Raw genomic sequence first — 17619 nt, forward strand, 5'->3', positions numbered from 1 at the left:
AGCTTCCAAGTCCTAACCACGGGACCGCCAGGGAGTCCCCAAGATTATCTTCATTTTACAGTTAGGGAACTGAGATTCAGAAAGGAATAATTTTGTTAAGATCACTAGCTAGGTTGTAGAACAGCTGGAATTCGTTTTGCCCCAAAGCTTTTCTGTTCTTTTCTGTTCTTTCTGCATCTTTACATTTATCATTTAAAATAACTAACTGCAATGTTCTATTATCTACTAATGCCTGTAGTCAGTCAACTCTTCGTTGGCTATATGAGGAGAGCATAATTGGTTGAAACTTAAACCTTTATTTAAGCACTTAGGTTTAAAACTCCCTCATCACAAGCATCAAAAGGGAGCAGATTAGATCTACTCTACCTAACCTTGTGAGAGAGTTGCTGCTAATGACAGGCAGCAAGAGTAAGGGAGAACACAAATGGTTCTGAATAATTACTCTGGAAGGTTAAGGTTATAAAATTGAATGGGAAGGTTTTAGGCTACCTCTTCTTGTACACAGACTGCAAGATTACCTCATTATAGTGGCAGAACTAGAACCCTAGACAAGTTCTTGGGTAATTCAAAATCATTTATGACAAATGTTACCTCACTTGCAGTCCATAAGCCTGCAAAGGGGGGCGGCGAGGGGAGCAGGGTGGACGTGGTGTGAGAGCTTCAGAGTATAAATTCCAGAAAAATGGTAACAACAATTTAAAGCAAACTTTGAGTCACCTGGAAAGTATTTACAAAAATACTGATAACTAGGTTTACCCCAGATTTACTAAACTGAAATTTTATTTAGTAAGCTCCCTAGGTATTTCTTAAAAGGATTAGAAGCAGTTGAAGAGAAGTTTTCCAGTTTGTACAGGTTACCATCTGAGAGTTACTTACATTGCAGATTCTTGTGCTTCCTCACCTACTGAGTGGGCACCTTTGGAATTGAGGCTTTGGAATCTGCATTTTATCAGCCCTGTAGGTGATTCTCTTGTATTTAAATTATAAATGTCATTAGGTAGTGTTTTGTATGTCCCCCACCTCAAATTCCTCATGCTTATTTTTCCTGTAAGTTTCTTCCTTTGCTCTGTAGTCCTTCCAGTCTCTGCCTGCTAGTCTCAAGACTTCATCTTTTTTTTTTTTGAGATGTTGAGTTCATTTTTATTAAATATTAATCAGAACCATATGAAACTGCCATATTTCTGGGTCAAAAAAGACTTCATCTTTAGAAGCAATGTTAGAATTCACATGTGTCTGATAAGTCTGGCTGTACCTTTTTATACTGTGGCCTACCTTAAGGCTGAAAGGGGCTTTTGAGTAGTATTTTTCATCAGCTATCAATATTATGAGCCTCTAGTGAATTGCCTGTATTGTTTGTTCATTAAAAGGTGCAGATGTCTTTGGCTGAATATCCTCCATGTTACTTGTTATAATCTGCTCCTCAGAGACATTATGGCTACTTCTAAGAGGCTTTAATGTTTTAAGTTTTACATTATTTTATTGTATCTTCCTTTTTGTGAGCACATTAATTGTTTAGAGTTGTTAGATAATTTTAAGCAATAAGATTTAGTGGCCACTCTCCATCCTGAAGTTGCCCGAAGATGTTAACTGAGTTTTAAAAAATTTTTATATATTTTATTTTATTTATTTTTGGCTGCATTGGATCTCTGTTGCGGTGTGCGGGTTTTCTCTAGTTGCGGCGAGTGGGGGCTACTCTTCGTTGCGGTGCGCGGGCCTCTCATTGCAGTGGCTTCTCTTGTGGAGCACGGGCTCTAGGCGCGTGGGCTTCAGTTGTTGTGGCGTGCGAGCTCTAGAGTGCAGGCTCAGTAGTTGCGGCTCACGGGCTTAGTTGCTCCGTGGCATGTGGGATCTTCCGGGATTAGGGCTCGAACCCGTGTCCCCTGCATTGGCACGTGGATTTTTAACCACTGTGCCACCAGGGAAGCCTGTTAACTGATTTTCAAAGGTAACCAGTTTTTTTGGCATGTGGGAAGAGATTCTATTATTCTATTAAGTATATTACGTATGATGGGCCTTTAAAAAAATTTAGGTATATATACATTAGGTAGATATTATTATTAAGCATGAATCCTAGATTCTGTTTTCTTGTTAGCATAATATTGAAAAGGCTAGGAGCTCAGAAGATGGTGTCATATCTGCCACTATCAGTGATTTGAGCAAGTAAACTTCTGAGCCTCAGTATTTTATGATTATTGTGATCCATAATCTCAGGCATATAAATGTATATATGCACATAAATACACCTTCGTTTATTTTAGATCAGTCATCACATTCTTCAGTAACTTTTGGCATGGTACTTAATAATGCTACTGAGTTTCCATTTTGGGGTCCCACCCTTGGAATAGACTGAGGAGGGCACAAGACTGAAAGGGAGATCAGTTAAAAGGAATCTGTGGCAAAGTCCTATTGAGAGGGTACAGTAGCTTGGACTAGAGAGGTATTAATGGAGGTGTTGAGGATGGTTCGACTGGAAATTTTTTTTTTTTTTTTTTTTTTTGCGGTACGCAGGCCTCTCACTGTTGTGGCCTCTCCCGTTGCGGAGCACAGGCTCCGGACGCGCAGGCTCAGCGGCCATGGCTCACGGGCCCAGCCGCTCCGCGGCATATGGGATCCTCCCGGACCGGGGCACGAACCCGTATCCCCTGCATCGGCAGGCGGACTCTCAACCACTGCGCCACCAGGGAGGCCCAACTGGAAATTTTTGAAGGTGGAACTGGAGGTTGTATCATTTATCAGATAGCTGGAAAGCATATTCAGTGATTGCTTCATTCTTTCTGAACTTACTGTCAAATGCTGGGAGTGGGGGGGGGTTTGACTGATAAGCTATTAAAAAACCTTATTTGTTTAATTGTATTCTGAAGTGTTTTCAGAAATTGATTTTACTGTGAAATCAGTTTTTGTTCAAATGTAGTTCTTCCTGGAGAGCCAAGGAGTGATTCAAAGAATAACTGAAAAAATAACTGAAAAAATTTTAATGTCTCTGTCTTACCGTTTGCTCTGTTACTAGTTAAGACTTAAGATTCAGGGCCTGAAAACAGTAGATTATCCAGGCTTTTACTTCTGACCTTGTTAGTGAAATGTATATAGGAGTTCAGCTACTAACTAACAATCTTGGAAAAGAATTTGATGTTAGGAAAGGTTATTAGTTAAATGCATTTACTTCATCCTGGTGCTCCTATGCCAGTTCCCAGAAATTTATTTCAAGTAAATGTCCATTTCTGCACCTAGAAAATCTTAAAAGGGAGGGAGGGAGGGAGGGAGGGAGGGAGGGAGGGAGAGAGAGAGAGAGAGAGAGAGAGAGTGTGTGTGTGTGTGTGTGTGTGTGTGTGTGTGTAACTCATATATCCATAGCATCAGAGACTATTATGATTGATCCGGGAGTTCCCTGGCAGTTCAGTGGTTAGGACTCCGCGCTTTCACCGACGTGGCTCCGGGTTCAATCCTTGGTCAGGGAACTAAGATCTCACAGGCCTTGCAGCACAGCCCCCCCCCAAAAAAGATTGATTTCATAAGCCATATAAAGCATTGAAAGTCATATTAGTATAGTCCTGTTTTTTCATGTTAACCTATGTAAGCATTGTCTTATTTTCAGCCAGGGACCCTGAAATTTGTGTTCTTTTCTATCAGGGACCATGGGGATATAAGAAAGCTTTCTTTGAGGGCTATTATTAAGTGAATTTTATTTGAGGGGTAGACATCAGATTTTAAAGTTAATATATATCCGACAAATAAATATATGTGTGCCTCTTGTGTTTTATGGCCCACTTCAAAGTGGGGAGAGGGGTGGTAGTAGAAATGAGAAAGGATATTAAGCTAAATAGAGGAAAAATTAAGCAGATTTATAATATCGTAGGAAGAGATTTCAAATGTGCAGACTTTAAGTAACATTGCCACCTTGTGGCTTTTAGAATATTTCCTCTAGAGATGAACTTTTGCATAGATGTAAGGTGAGGAGGGACTAAGATGTGATGGGTGAATGGTGTGAGTATTAACCTCCAGTTGTTTAAGTGACAGACCAGATATTGGGGCCTAGAAACTTCTTCCCCTGGTTTATACATTCTTAATATCTTTAAATTTATTTTTATTTTGTAAAAATTTTTTTTAGTCTCTTCACTGAACAATGAACAATGAGATTGTGAACTGATTTAAAGATTAGGATGAATGTCCTAGTGAGAATTTTGTGATGAGGTATGAATTCAGTAAAATCTTGCTCTGCTATTTTCCTTTTTTTCTGTATTACCATCACAGTATCCTCAAGCTTTAGGAATCCTTCTTCCCTTCCTTTTAGCATTTGGTCTGTTTTTTGGTTAACTGGGACTTTATGATTAACTGTGTGTTTGTGCTTGAGGATCTTATGCAGGAGCTTAACCTAGACTAGCCAGTCCAGCCTGTTCCTACCACAGATCTCAATGTAGCTGCCTTGCACATGGCACTAGGTTAAAAAAGGTAGTAGGTAGGCTGCAACATGACACCACCACCACGGGGAAAGCCAGTTTGCTGTACCACTTCCCCTGCTACGGGGGGTTAGTAGCATCTTCGTGTATAAAAGCTGGAGTGTCCAACAAGACACAAATGCATGTTGTGTTTATGGCAGTTCCAGCTGGGACTTGGACCCATTGGAGGTCCCAGCGTGCTTTTATGCGTTCTGCTGCTCTTTCCTTTTATTGTTTATCTTGTCATCATTCTTCTGTCCCCCACCCTCCCAACCCCAGCTTTTTTTAAATTAAATATTACCAAGGTAGGACTGGTTAATTAGAAATGTTAATAAATACATCCGACAAGTGAAGTCTTTCGACCATAAATTGTCAAAGCAGTTTAGTGGAATTCCCAGTGGTAATAGGAAATAGTCACAAAAGTGAAAGAAAAGACCTGCTGTAAGAGAAGTCTTTTATGGAAACTTAAAAGGTTTTAATGTCCCAAAGTGGTTAAAATAACGGTCCTTGTGTTAGAATCTTCTCTGTGTCATTTTTTTTTCTGTGTCATTTTTTTTTCTCATTTTAAAAGACTTGTAAAAAGCTGATAGGCAGATTTTTTCTTTTGCTAGAATACCCTCATGTTTGATGATTTTAGTGTAGGTATGAGGAAATTAAACACATTTCAAAGTTTCATGAGTTGTTAAACAAAACTTTTTATTTTTGGCTGCGTTGGGTCTTCGTTGCTGCAAGCGGGCTTTCTCTAGTTGTGGCAAGCAGGGGCTACTCTTTGTTGTGGTGTGCGGGCTTCTCATTGCGGTGGCTTCTCTTCTTGTGGAGCATGGGCTCTAGGCACGCGGGCTTCGGTGGTTGCAGCATGCGGGCTTAGTAGTTACAGCACACGGGCCTTAGAGCGCTTGGGCTTCAGTAGTTGTGGTGTGCGGGCTCAGTAGTTCTGGCTTGTGAGTTCTAGAGCGCAGGCTCAGTAGTTGTGGCACATGGGCTTAGTTGCTCCATGGCATGTGGGATCTTCCCGAACCAGGGATCGAACCTGTGTCTTCTGCATTGGCAGGCGGATTCTTAACCATTGCGCCACCAGGGAAGTCCCAAATATAATGCAGCCAATTTTTGCAGAAGAATTAAATGAATTATCCCCCAATTTATTAACTTTTTACTTTGAAATAATTTCAAACTTGGAGAAATTTAAAGAATAGTGCAAAGGACTCCCACATACTCTTCACCCAGATTTACCAGTGTAATATTTTGCTACATTTGCTGTATCTTCTCTTTGGAGATGTGTGTGAAATTTTTTTCTGAACCATTTGAGAGTAAGTTCCAAGACATCATGACCTTTTCTCCTAAATATTTTTCTGTGTAGTTCCTAAGAACAAGAACATGCATTTATGAGCACGATGCAGTTTTCAAAATCAGGAAATTTAACATTGACACAATACGATTATCTAATCTACAGATCTTATTCATATTTATGCCAGTTGTCTTAATGTCCTTGGTAGCAATTTTGGGGGGACGGGGGGTCCAGGGTCCACTCCAGGATCTTTCAGTTTTATGTCTTTTTAGTCTCTTAATCTGCAGTTATACACACATACTCACGCACCGACATCCCACCCATTCACCCGTTTTGTTTGTTTATGATATGACATTTCTGAAGAGTATATGCTATTTATTTTTGTAGATGTCGCTGTTTGAGGTTTCCTTTCCTCGTGTACATTCAGATTATGCCTTTCTGGCAGGAATACTACATAAGTGACTTTGTGTCCTCAGTGCATCACAGTAGGAAGTATAAGATGGTCTGTTTATGATGTTATTAGTAATGTTTACTTTGATCACTTATTTAAGGTATCCTGCTTCTCCGCTTAAAGGTACTATTTTCCTTTTAATAAGTGGGAAAATAGTTTGAGACTCTATATAAATATCTTGTTCCTCATCACATTTTTTAAACATCTTTATTGCAGTATAATTGCTTTACAATGGTGTGTTAGTTTCTGCTTTATTACAAAGTGAATCAGTTATCCTCATCAAATTTTCACCCTTTAGATTTAGCATCCATTGCCATTTCTTGCCCAATTAAGATATTACTGTGATAGTTGTTTACTTATCATTAAGGCTGTGTAATGCTCAAATTGGGCAATGGCAGGCCCTTCAATCAGGATCCTCTGATTCATTCCCATTTTCAACCCTTTTTTTTTTTTTTTTTTTTTGTTTGGCTGTGCTGCGTGGCTTTTGGGATCTTAGTTCCCTGACCAGGGGTTGAACTTGTGCCCCCTGCAGTGGAAGCTCAGAGTCATAACTACTGGACCTCTGGAGAATTCCCCCAAGTGTTTTTTTTGTTTGGTTTTTATTTATTTTTTTAATATTTATTTATTTGGTTGTGCCGGGTCTTAGTTTTGGCACGTGGGCTCCTTAGTTGCAGTTCGCTGGCTCCTTAGTTGAGGCTTGTGGGTTCCTTAGTTGTGGCATGCATGTGGGATTTAGTTCTTGACCAGGGATCGAACCTGGGCCCCCTGCATTGGGAGTGTGGAGTCTTATCTACTGCATCACCAGGGAAGTCCCTTTTTTTTTTTTTCTTTTTTAATAAAAATATTTAAAATAGCTAGTATTTAAAATCTTGTGAATCGTTTACAGTTTTATTATTGGTGCCAAATTCATTTTACTTTTCAAGATGGTATGATGTGAATGCTTAAGTATCTTTATAATCTCTGAGAAGATGGATATTATCGTTATTATTTATAAATATATAAACTTATTTTTTGTGTACACATCAAAATTGTATCTGGAAATAGAAGAGCAGTTTATTTTTTATTGTTTATTTATTTATTTTTACATCTTTATTGGAGTATAATTGCTTTACAATGGTGTGTTAGTTTCTGCTTTATAACAAGGTGAATCAGTTATACATATACATATGTTCCCATATCTCTTCCCTCTTGCATCTCCCTCCCTCCCACCCTCCCTATCCCACCCCTCCAGGTGGTCACAAAGCACCGAGCTGATCTCCCTGTGCTATGCCTGTGCTATGCGGCTGCTTCCCACTAGCTATCTACCTTACGTTTGGTAGTGTATATATGTCCATGCTTCTCTCTCGCTTTGCCACAGCTTACCCTTTCCCCCTCCCCATATCCTCAAGTCCATTCTCTAGTTAGAAGAGCAATTTAATCAGCTTGCTGAATTGTATCAATGTGGTATTTTCTTGGTGTTGATCAGGAGATTAAGGCAGCTAATGCCATTTGTTGTTTGCATGTAATTTCCATAAATTAAACTTCTGTCACACAGGTTTACATTAGGGCACAGGTGGTACTTGCCCTCTTGGTATAATTGTGTAGTTAAGATTCAGGAATAGTTTTTTTATGAATTTATTCATTTATTTAAATTTTGGCTGCATTGGGTCTTCGCTGCTGCGCGAGGGCTTTCTCTAGTTGCGGCGAGCGGGGGTACTCTTCGTTGTGGTGCACGGGCTTCTCATTGAGGTGGCTTCTCTTGTTGCGGAGCACAGGCTCTAGGCCCGTGGGCTTCGGTAGTTGTGGCTCGGGGGCTCTAGAGCGTAGGCTCAGTAGCCGTGATGCACCAGCTTAGTTGCTCCGCGGCATGTGGGATCTTCCCAGACCAGGGCCCAAACCTGTGTCCCCTGCACTGGCAGGTGGATTCTTAACCACTCGCCACCAGGGAAGCCCCAGGAATAGTTTTATGTTACATTTGAGGCAAAATTGAACACAGGTGGATTTAGTATCACATTATAGAGGAACAACAGACTTTGTGTTTAAAAAATGAGATGACTTAAGTGCAATTTCACAGTGCTGTTTTGAATTTCTTTTGACTAAATATTTTAAATGCTGTTATTAAGCATTGTGATGAACTTACAAGTGTGTATTTCTGTTTGTTTGTTTTGACGAGCTGTGCGGCATGTGGGGAACTAAGGTCCCCTGATCAGGAATAGAACCAGTGCCCCCCTGCAGTGGAAGCGTGGAGTCCTAACCACCGGACCGCCAGGGAATTCCCTTAAGTGTGTTTCTTAGGGAAAAATGGATTTGGCAAAGTCTAGATTTTCTAATTTAATGGTACAGTTTGGAGCATGTAAGTTTACTTGTATTCCTGGGGTTACATTACATTAAAATGAGATAATAGGCAGAATTTTTTCTCCATTTTTTTTTCTGCCAGTCTGTTTTTTTTTGATGTATTTCAAAGAAATTGTCATTATCAGTATACTTCACCCCTAAACATTTCAGCATGTGTATCATTAACTAGAGCTTAGTATTTGTTTTGCATATTTTTTGAGTTAAATAAAATGCACAAATTTTAAGTGTATATTTGCTGAGTGCTGACAAATGTACCCATCTGTGTAACCCAAACCCCAGTGAAGATATAGAACATTACCATCCTAGAAATTTCCACCCCCACCCCACCCCACCACAGACAACTACTGTTCTAATTTTGTCCCCACCGTAGATTCATTTTCCCTGTTATAAGACTTCACATAATTGGAATCATACAGTGTGTATTCTTTTGTCTAAGGCTTCTTTCATTCATCATAATGTCTTTGAGAACTGCTTCTCTTTTAGAGCTTCAATTCCTTCCTTCCTTCCTTCCATCTGTCCGTCTGTCTTTGTTGCTGCACCTGGGCTTTCTTTTTTTTTTGCGGTACACGGGCCTCTCACTGTTGTGGCCTCTCCCTTTGCGGAGCACAGGCTCTGGACGCGCAGGCTCAGCGGCCATGGCTCACGGGCCCAGCTGCTCTGTGGCATGTGGGGTCTTCCCAGACCGGGGCATGAACCCATGTCCCCTGCATCGGCAGGCAGACTCTCAACCACTGCGCCACCAGGGAAGCCCCACATGGGCTTTCTCTAGTCTGGCAAGCGGGGGCTACTCTTCATTGCGGTGCGTGGGCTTCTCATTTCGGTGGCTTCCCTTGTTGCGGAGCACGGGCTCTAGGCTCACGATCTTCAGTAGTTGTGGCGCACGGGCTTAGTTGCTCCACGGCATGTGGGATCTTCCCGGACCAGGGCTCGAACCTGCGTCCCCTGCATTGATAGGCGGATTCTTAACCACTGAGCCACCAGGGAAGCCCTAGATCTTCAATTCTTGAATTCAGAGCAAGGAGGGTTCTCCCAGACCCATGAAAAAACCAGATCTATATGTGCTAGAATTTAATAATCTGCAAGACGTATTAAGTGAGGGGGAAAAAAAGCAAAGTGAAGTGTGTTTTGTATGCTACTTGTGAAAAGAAAAAACAAAAGATGTAATAAGCTTTTATATGCTTAAAATAACTCAAGAAGGACGTAAGAAACTGGTAACAGAAGTTGCCTCTAGGGATTTCTCCCATTTTTATTGAGATATAATTGGCATACAGCATTGTTAAAGGTGTACTAAAACATAATGATTTGATATATGTGTTTATTGAGAAATGCTTATTACCACAATAAGTTTAGTTAACATCCATCACCATTTTTTTTCTTGTGATGAGAACCAGAATTTTACATAAAAGTCAACTGTAGCCTGTTATCCACTGCTAAACTCATAAATAAGTTTGTGAGTGAGCTGAGCTAAAGAACTGTTCTTTGCTTTCTAGGAGCTTTTGGTTGAGTTGGGACTAATTTTATATGAAATAAGTCAATACAATTTGATTTTCAATTGTGGATGCAGATTTAGAAGCACATTGAAAACGGCAGTGGTTGAGGAAGTCTCAGAGAAGGAAGGGGTTTTGAACTGTACCCCAGGGCCAGAAGGCCAGGCATTCTTGGCTTTTAAAAGCATAGGAATGAGATTTAACCAAGAAACACGAAGAAAAGAGTCCATATTTCCTGAAACTAAAGGTAGATTTTGATTAGCAGTAGAAGAGAGGTTAAATAAATAGTATCCATCCAAATTAAGAAAGACTGAATGAAGTAGATGAGTTTATGATTGATAGGAGAACCTACTCCTATCACAGCACAGGGGGAACTGTATATTCAGTATCTTGTAATAACCTATAATGGAAAGGAATCTGAAAAAGAATATGTATATGTATGTATAACTGAATCACTTTGCTGTATACCTGAAACTAACACAACATTGTAAATCAACTATACTTCAATTAAAAAAAAAGATTGGGCTTCCCTGGTGGCGCAGTAGTTGAGAGTCCGCCTGCCGATGCAGGGGACACGGGTTCGTGCCCCGGTCTGGGAAGATCCCACATGCCGCAGAGCGGCTGGGCCCGTGAGCCATGGCCGCTGAGCCTGCGCGTCCGGAGTCTGTGCTCCACAACGGGAGAGGCCACAGCAGTGAGAGGCCCGCGTACCACAAAAACAAAACAAAACAAAACAAAAGATTGATATGAGAATGTAGGTGCTTTTGAAAGTTTCATTTTGGTCAATGCCAGAGGGTTTTTGGGGTTTTTTTTAGTTGTGATTTTCCTATTATAAACAATATATTAATTATCAAAACTTTGGGAGAGTTATAGAAAGGGAGGGTCAGTACTGCAGCCCAGGAACATCAAAACTTTTGAGGTCCCTTTTATGTTGGATTGAATTTCTTTTTCTTATTCTTGAATTGAGTTTGATTTCCAGAAACAGTGTGTGGGTGAATTGTTTTATTAAATTAATTTTATAAAGGTTGAAGTTTCAAAATGACTTATTTTGAAAATATCCCAGATCCTTGTATGTTGGTGAGTTTATCTCTGAATTCCAGATATGTGAAGTGGGATATCACAAAAAGATAACTGTTCCTTCTGAATAATTTACTGTTTTTATATCCTTGGAGTAGTTTAGTGGTGGTAGTCAGTTCATCACAAAGCCTCACTTAACTTTGTTGACTTTTACGTAAATATTTGTAATGACATGGTGTAGGTAAAGAGCCATATAGCCATAGATTTGAATCTTGGTTCTTAGGTAACCTTGGTCAGGTAACTTTTTTGAGCTTTAGTTTTCTTATCTCTAAAGCAGGAATAGTATAGTCCTTGTAGGGTGGTTATGAAGATCATTATGTACAGTGCCTGGAACATGGAAGCCCATAAGTAGTAGTTGCTGTTCTTTTTTAATAGGAATCATGTTTAACTTCAGGACTATAGTTACCATAACGTGAATGGGAGCAAATGACTCTACTCATGTAGCTTGATGAATCGAGTCTAAGTTCAGGTCTGTGTGCTTGCTCCTGACCACTTAATGCTTTTGCTTTTTTTGTTTTTGCTTTTGCTTTTAAAAGGCATGTGGATTGAGTCATATTTTTTAAAATCCCAATAAGTGAGGTAGTGTGTGAAATGGAATGCTGTTTAGGGTACATTTAGGAAAGGCTCATAAAGAATGATTCTTAATAAGGAAGGAGCATTTAGATCTATTTCAGGGAAAATGTAAGTATTGCATTCAGTTTTCAAAATCCAGTTCTGAGTGGATTTTAAACTCTCCCTAGGGGAAAAGGATGATTTTCTTGCCTGCTATGGACTAAGAGCTTTCTATATGTCGACTCATTAATTCTCCCACAGCCCAGATACATATCCTCACTTTATTTAAAAAAAAAAGGAAATTAAGGCCTATGAATATGTTTAAGGCCTTGGGACTAATATGGGATGACTCTAGTACTGTTAGGGCTTATGCTGCTTCCCTGATGCAGGCCATTGATAGATACATGTCTGAGTTACTTAGGCCCATATTTTGGGGGGACTGACACATATTAGCGTAAACCAACTATAATAGGAAAACAAATGTGTTTAGTCAGTTAAGAATTTTAAAGTCAAAGAAAAATAATTTTGTATTAATTGGGGTGCTTGAGTGCAAGTACTTCGGTTTAAAATATAAGAAGTAAAAGTCAGTTTTTATTTGTGGGGAATATTCTATTTAGCACAAATAAATTTCTGTTGAGTTATTCTATGAAGTTGTAATTCTTAAACATGTTCAGATAAGTTTTAACTAACCATTTCATTTTTTTTTTAACTTACAGGAACGTCAAGGTCGTGGGAAATAAGAGGCAGTTCTGCACAGACTGCAGCAACGGTTGCATCTGCATATCCTAAGAGGAAAAAAATTGACCTTCAAGAGAATTAGGACTTTTTTCTTAATTTCATTGACTTCAGAGACGATTGCAGACTTGCAGTTTAAGTATTGGAATTTCACAAAAGACATAGGACTTAACTGGAAAATGAAAAAAAAAAGAAAAAGAAAAAACTAAACAAAAAATCCCTCTAGGTAGTTTAGGTGAAAAATGTCCCTTTTATTTTGGCTTTGGTTGTGATTTCAGAGCATAATGCTTTGTTTTTTTGTCTTTTTACTATGTTTTCCGGATTTTAAAGTCCGTAAGTGCATACAGTTTTCTCTAATTTTTAAACCCTTTCCTCCCCCCATTTTGACATTTGCACTTGGAGAACACTTGAGTTTTGAAGGTTTTGGGCATCCACCCCAGAAAGTGGGAATTTGTTTTTTCCCTTCCGAACTGGAAGAACATTTTTATGAAGAACTTTTGTCTTGGAGAATTTAACAGTGTTACCCAAGGTTGTGTCTTTAAGGGTGGTTCATTTTCTCTGACCCTTTGTTATTCAAAGTAAAATACTAGGAGTCCTAAGAAATGTTCTGTTCTTGTACATTATACTGATTAAGTCAGGATTAATTTGATTTCAAAGCTAAGAACAGTGGTAAAAACTTGTTTACAGAAATGCATTTTGGAAGAGAAAAATATTGTAAAACGTGTAGTGAATGTTTCTTCAGTTTCTTGTTCAGCCAATGAGGAAAGGGCATTGCCTTTCTTTTTACCATTAATCACTTCTCAATAAACGTGAGATCCTGTTGAGCATCACTTCTAGTACCATTTATTAGTATTATTTGAATCTGCTATATTTTATGAAAGCTTTGGAGTATAAGGAGTTTTAAGAGGTGAGACAGCAACCATTTTTAGAAAGTTCACTGAGATGGAATAGTTCAGGCTTGCTTTTGTACCCAGGGTTGGATAACCACGACCTCTGCAAAGCAAGATGGGCCAATATTCATAATGCTTTATTTCTGGATATTTCCCTGAGAAGGTGGAGCCACTGCTATGCTAAATTGTTCAACAAATACTTGATCGTGAGTGCTTATTAGGTGCCAGGCACTGTGCTAGTAACCTTGAGGAAACCTGGCCACATATCTTATGTGCCGAGTACGTAGAGCCCAGTATCAAGGTTTTAAGTGTTTAATCTGAAATACGACTTATTTAGGCAGGATTCCATGTGGTCCAAGAGCAAGAAATTCCAATGGGCTTGAATCTTTGTGAACCACATAACCATAATGGTAATTGATTCATCCTTGTTTATTTCCTAAGGTTTGGAGCTTCTCTGCCTTAAAGATTTTTAGCCCTTAAAATGTCCCAATTTTGGAGATTTAGTTAAATGTGTAAAACCTTCTGTAGTAAGAAAGGGTTCTGAAAATTGATAATAATACTGTTGGACCCTGTTTTGCCCACAGATTACTTATTCATCCTATTCTACACAGCCCAGGCTACTAAATCAAGGGTGCGATAAAATTAATATATGTTGATTTTGTAATTAGCATTATTGTTGACACTGAGCTGAGAACTTTTCTCTGCCTATCTGAAGCACCACACAATATACCTAGATATTCCTATTTGCTAAGCTTTTTGAAGTATATTCCCCCCAGATTGGGGAGTCCTTTGTGCTTTCATCGGTTTGAAGATGCCCAATTTTGGATTGGAAATGTAGCATTTATTGCTTTTAATTTTAGCTGAAACTTCTGTGATTTCTACAGGACTCCCATGGGCTTAATGGAGGTTTAGTATTTCACCTTTGAAAGAGAAAAAAATATCCGGAGAGAAGCAAATTCAAAATCAGTTTTACCTAGATTTTCCTACCTTGTATTCAAGTTGGATATGAGATTATTCAATATGCTTTTTTACAGTTTGAAATGTTAGTGCCTCAGTATTTAAGCCAGTCCTTCCCAGTCTTTATTTTTACATCACATAGAAAATACTGGTATGGCTTTGAGGACAAGCTGAAAGGAATTTGGAGCCCTTAACAAGGCTGCTCACCCAGCTGTCTCTGAGTGAGTGTTGAGGGAGGCAGGGTGTTGAATTTGTGTATTTTTCTAAAAACCATATTGGCCTTGTAATGTAGTACAAAAAATTAGATTATATTCACTTTTAAAGAGTTGGTCCAGAAGTTGGTTTGGTGAAGATCCCAAAATGCAACTCAACTACTTCTCTTATTTGCTAACAACAACTTTGCCAGTGGAAATTGTTGACTTTTGACTATTTGCCCTTAATGCTTTGTTCTGTCATTTGTGAATGTAAGACTTTGGATAGCCATGCTTGTTTACTGTTCTCCTTTATTGAATATGAGGGGAAACTGAACAATCTCACAACGTGCCATCAGTGTTAAATTCAAAGCATTTTTTAAACCCTTAATATCAACAAAACGTATAAGACTCATATTCACTAGATTTAATCTTAGTTACACTTGATTGGCTACCTTCCCCCAACATGTTCCATTTAAAAAAAAACTTATTTTGCAGAAATGGTGTGAAGAGTCCTCACACACCGTTCACTCAGCTTCCCCCAAATGTTAACATTTTACATACCATGGAGTGATTTTCGAAAACAGTAAATATTGATACAGTACTATTAACTAATCTATAGACCATATTTGGATTGTGCCGGTTGTTCAAGGAATGTCTCTTTTCTAGCTCAGCATCCAGTCCAGGATCCCACAGTATGGTTAGTTGTCTCTAGTCTGTAAACTGCAAGTTCTTCAGTCTTCATCTTTTATGATTTTGACACTTCTGGAGAGTACTGACCAGTTGTTTATGGAGTGCCCCTCGAGTTGAATTTGTCTAATACTTTCTCACTATTAGATTGAAATTATTTTTTTGTAAGAATACTGCAAAAATCTTATGGCCTTCTTAGTGCATTATATCAGGGTACATGATGTCCATATGTATTATTACTGGTGATGTTAACTTTGATCACATTAAGGTAGTATTTGCTGTATTTCTCCACTGTAAAGTTATTGTTTCCCTTTGTAATGAATAAGTAACTTGTGGAGGGATATAATTTTAAACTATCAATCTTTGGTTCACTAATTTTGATGTCTTTGAATTGTTATTCCCCGGAACAAGTACTGCTGTGGCGTTTGCCTAATGTTAATTCATTATGTCTATTATTTCTTCTACATTCATACTAATTAGAATTCTGCTATAAGGAGGAGCTGTCCCTTCTCCCCATTTTATTTATTCAGTAATATCAGTATGGACTTTGTATTTTATTCCATAGGTCAATGCTGTCATTTAATTTCTTGCTCAGATTGTCCCAGCTTTGACCATTGGGACCTCCTTCAAGTTGGCTCCTGTGTCTTTTTGACATGCCCCCAATGTTTTTTGGAGCCCTTCTTCTATAAGATGTTCTTGGCTAGTCTTGTATTTTCAGTGCCCCAGCCCCATTTTTCCAAAGGAACAGAGGTTCCTTTTATTGGAGAATATTTAGAAACCAATCGTTGATTTTTTTTAAAGCAGCATTTTAAATTGCAACAGATTATTAAAGTGGAGTTTTTATTACTCCTGTAGGTGAAGAATTATTTAGCCTAATCAAAACACCTAACCGCTTCATCTCTTCCTCCACTCTTGTAGAGCTTTTATACCAGTCTTCTGGAGTTGTGGAGAGGGCTTTTCACCTGGCATAATACCTCACCTAGAGTGAGGTCCAATGAATGTAGGTTGGTTTGCACCCTTCCATAATTTCTATCTTTAGCCTTGTAAATAGAGACCCAAAATGTTGGAAGTCCTGGTTTCCAACGCATCTAAACCGTTCTAGGGGTTCAGAGCTTTTTCTACCTGTGAAACAATAAATGGTCATGTACTGAAGTTTTCTGTTGTTCATGAGGGAGTAGGTAGCACTTGAATATTGCCGCTTACATTTGAAAAACACTTTCTTTGGAGAAGTAATCTTGTGTCATGACTGTAGGACCCTTCCCTCTGAAAGTGAAAGTGAGACTAAAAGTGTCCCTAGGATTCAGATATGATAAAGCCAGTTTACAATCATTTTTGGTGTTTTGCCTTGGGTAGTAGTGCTACTTAACGACTGTATCACTCACTGCTAGTGGTTTCTGGGCAGCTGGTGGAACTCCTTACCCCTGAGAAGCCATTCTTTGAAACTAATACTTATTTCAGCTGCAGGGTTTTTTGCACGTGGAAAGCTGACATGGCTGTGGGGTAAGCCATCCACAGCGAGACTAAGTGGGTTAGAAGGTACCACAAACCTGCTTCCAGGTTTCCTGATCTGGCTCGTAGCCCCGCCTACTGGAGAGTTTAGGGCGGCCCCGCCTGCCCTGCTCCGTCCAGCAGCTGGGCTCGGTGACTGGACGGCCCAACCAAGCACGTCGGCGGCCATGCATGGTGGCCACGGCATCGTGACCCGCAGGGATGCAAACCTCTCCTGCTAACCCGATTCCATACTCCCGCGACCCCGCCAACTCTAGCCCGCTGTAGCCTGGGGGGCCGCTCAGTATACCCGTTCATTTTGTGTGCTTTTCCCCTGCCCTATTTTACCGCGAGAAATGTGGGTTTAAGACGGTGTCGCCAGTGCCTTTGCACCTGCGCAAAAGCCTCTCCCAGTGCCAAACCCTTTACCTGCATAGGTGAGCTAGGTCTCCTAAGGGACGAGGAACTGGAATTTCACGCTATCCTGCTCGCAGGGCAAAGATGACATTAGTGCCATGCATGGCTTGTTGCTTGCTTCTACCTTTTAAAGTAATGATCGACCGCGTGGTTGGCTAAAGTTTGTAAAACTGTTACTGTAGCCCCACCTGCTGGCCATAGGCAACGTTCACGTGCTCAAAAAAGAAAGTTACTTTGGAGTTGCCCTTTAAGGGGAAGCTCCCTGAAGAAACTCCCAATTTTGCTGCTTCGTCCAGTTTTTCGTGGTAGTGTATTCATCTGCTTTTCCCATCTATTCCTTCAGTCTGTATTTTGTGAGCCCCTGTTGGTGCTATTGGGCACTGGGGGAAAGGGAAATGAATAATATTCTTGTCCTCAGAATTTAGTTTAAGGATTACACTGTAATACGGTTTAGAGTTGGGGAAATACAGGGTAGAAAGAGAAGAGGGGCATCTCCCCAGCAGATTGCTATTTCACTATTGGATCTTCCTTCCTAGCTTTTTCTTACTCAGTGGACACCACGAGCTCCTTTTGCCTCTTTATCTTCCTTCGCAGTTTCTGCTCTCACTCCTAGGTATTCTGCTCCATCACTG

General features: G+C 39.7%; 1 protein-coding gene across 1 annotated transcript in view; it reads left to right on the forward strand.

The window, feature by feature from the left end:
* Window positions 1–13184, forward strand: part of YTHDF2 (YTH N6-methyladenosine RNA binding protein F2) — a 31969-nt gene extending 18785 nt beyond the window's left edge. The window contains exon 5 of the mRNA XM_082613586.1: window positions 12336–13184. Coding sequence (XP_082469712.1) covers window positions 12336–12359 — 24 coding nt within the window. The 3' untranslated portion in view covers window positions 12360–13184. The remainder of the gene's footprint in view (window positions 1–12335) is intronic.
* Window positions 13185–17619: the final 4435 nt, after the last annotated feature.

Source organism: Mesoplodon mirus, assembly GCF_964341445.2.
Source record: "Mesoplodon mirus genome assembly, chromosome: 3".
In the NCBI taxonomy this organism is placed as follows: domain Eukaryota; kingdom Metazoa; phylum Chordata; class Mammalia; order Artiodactyla; family Ziphiidae; genus Mesoplodon; species Mesoplodon mirus.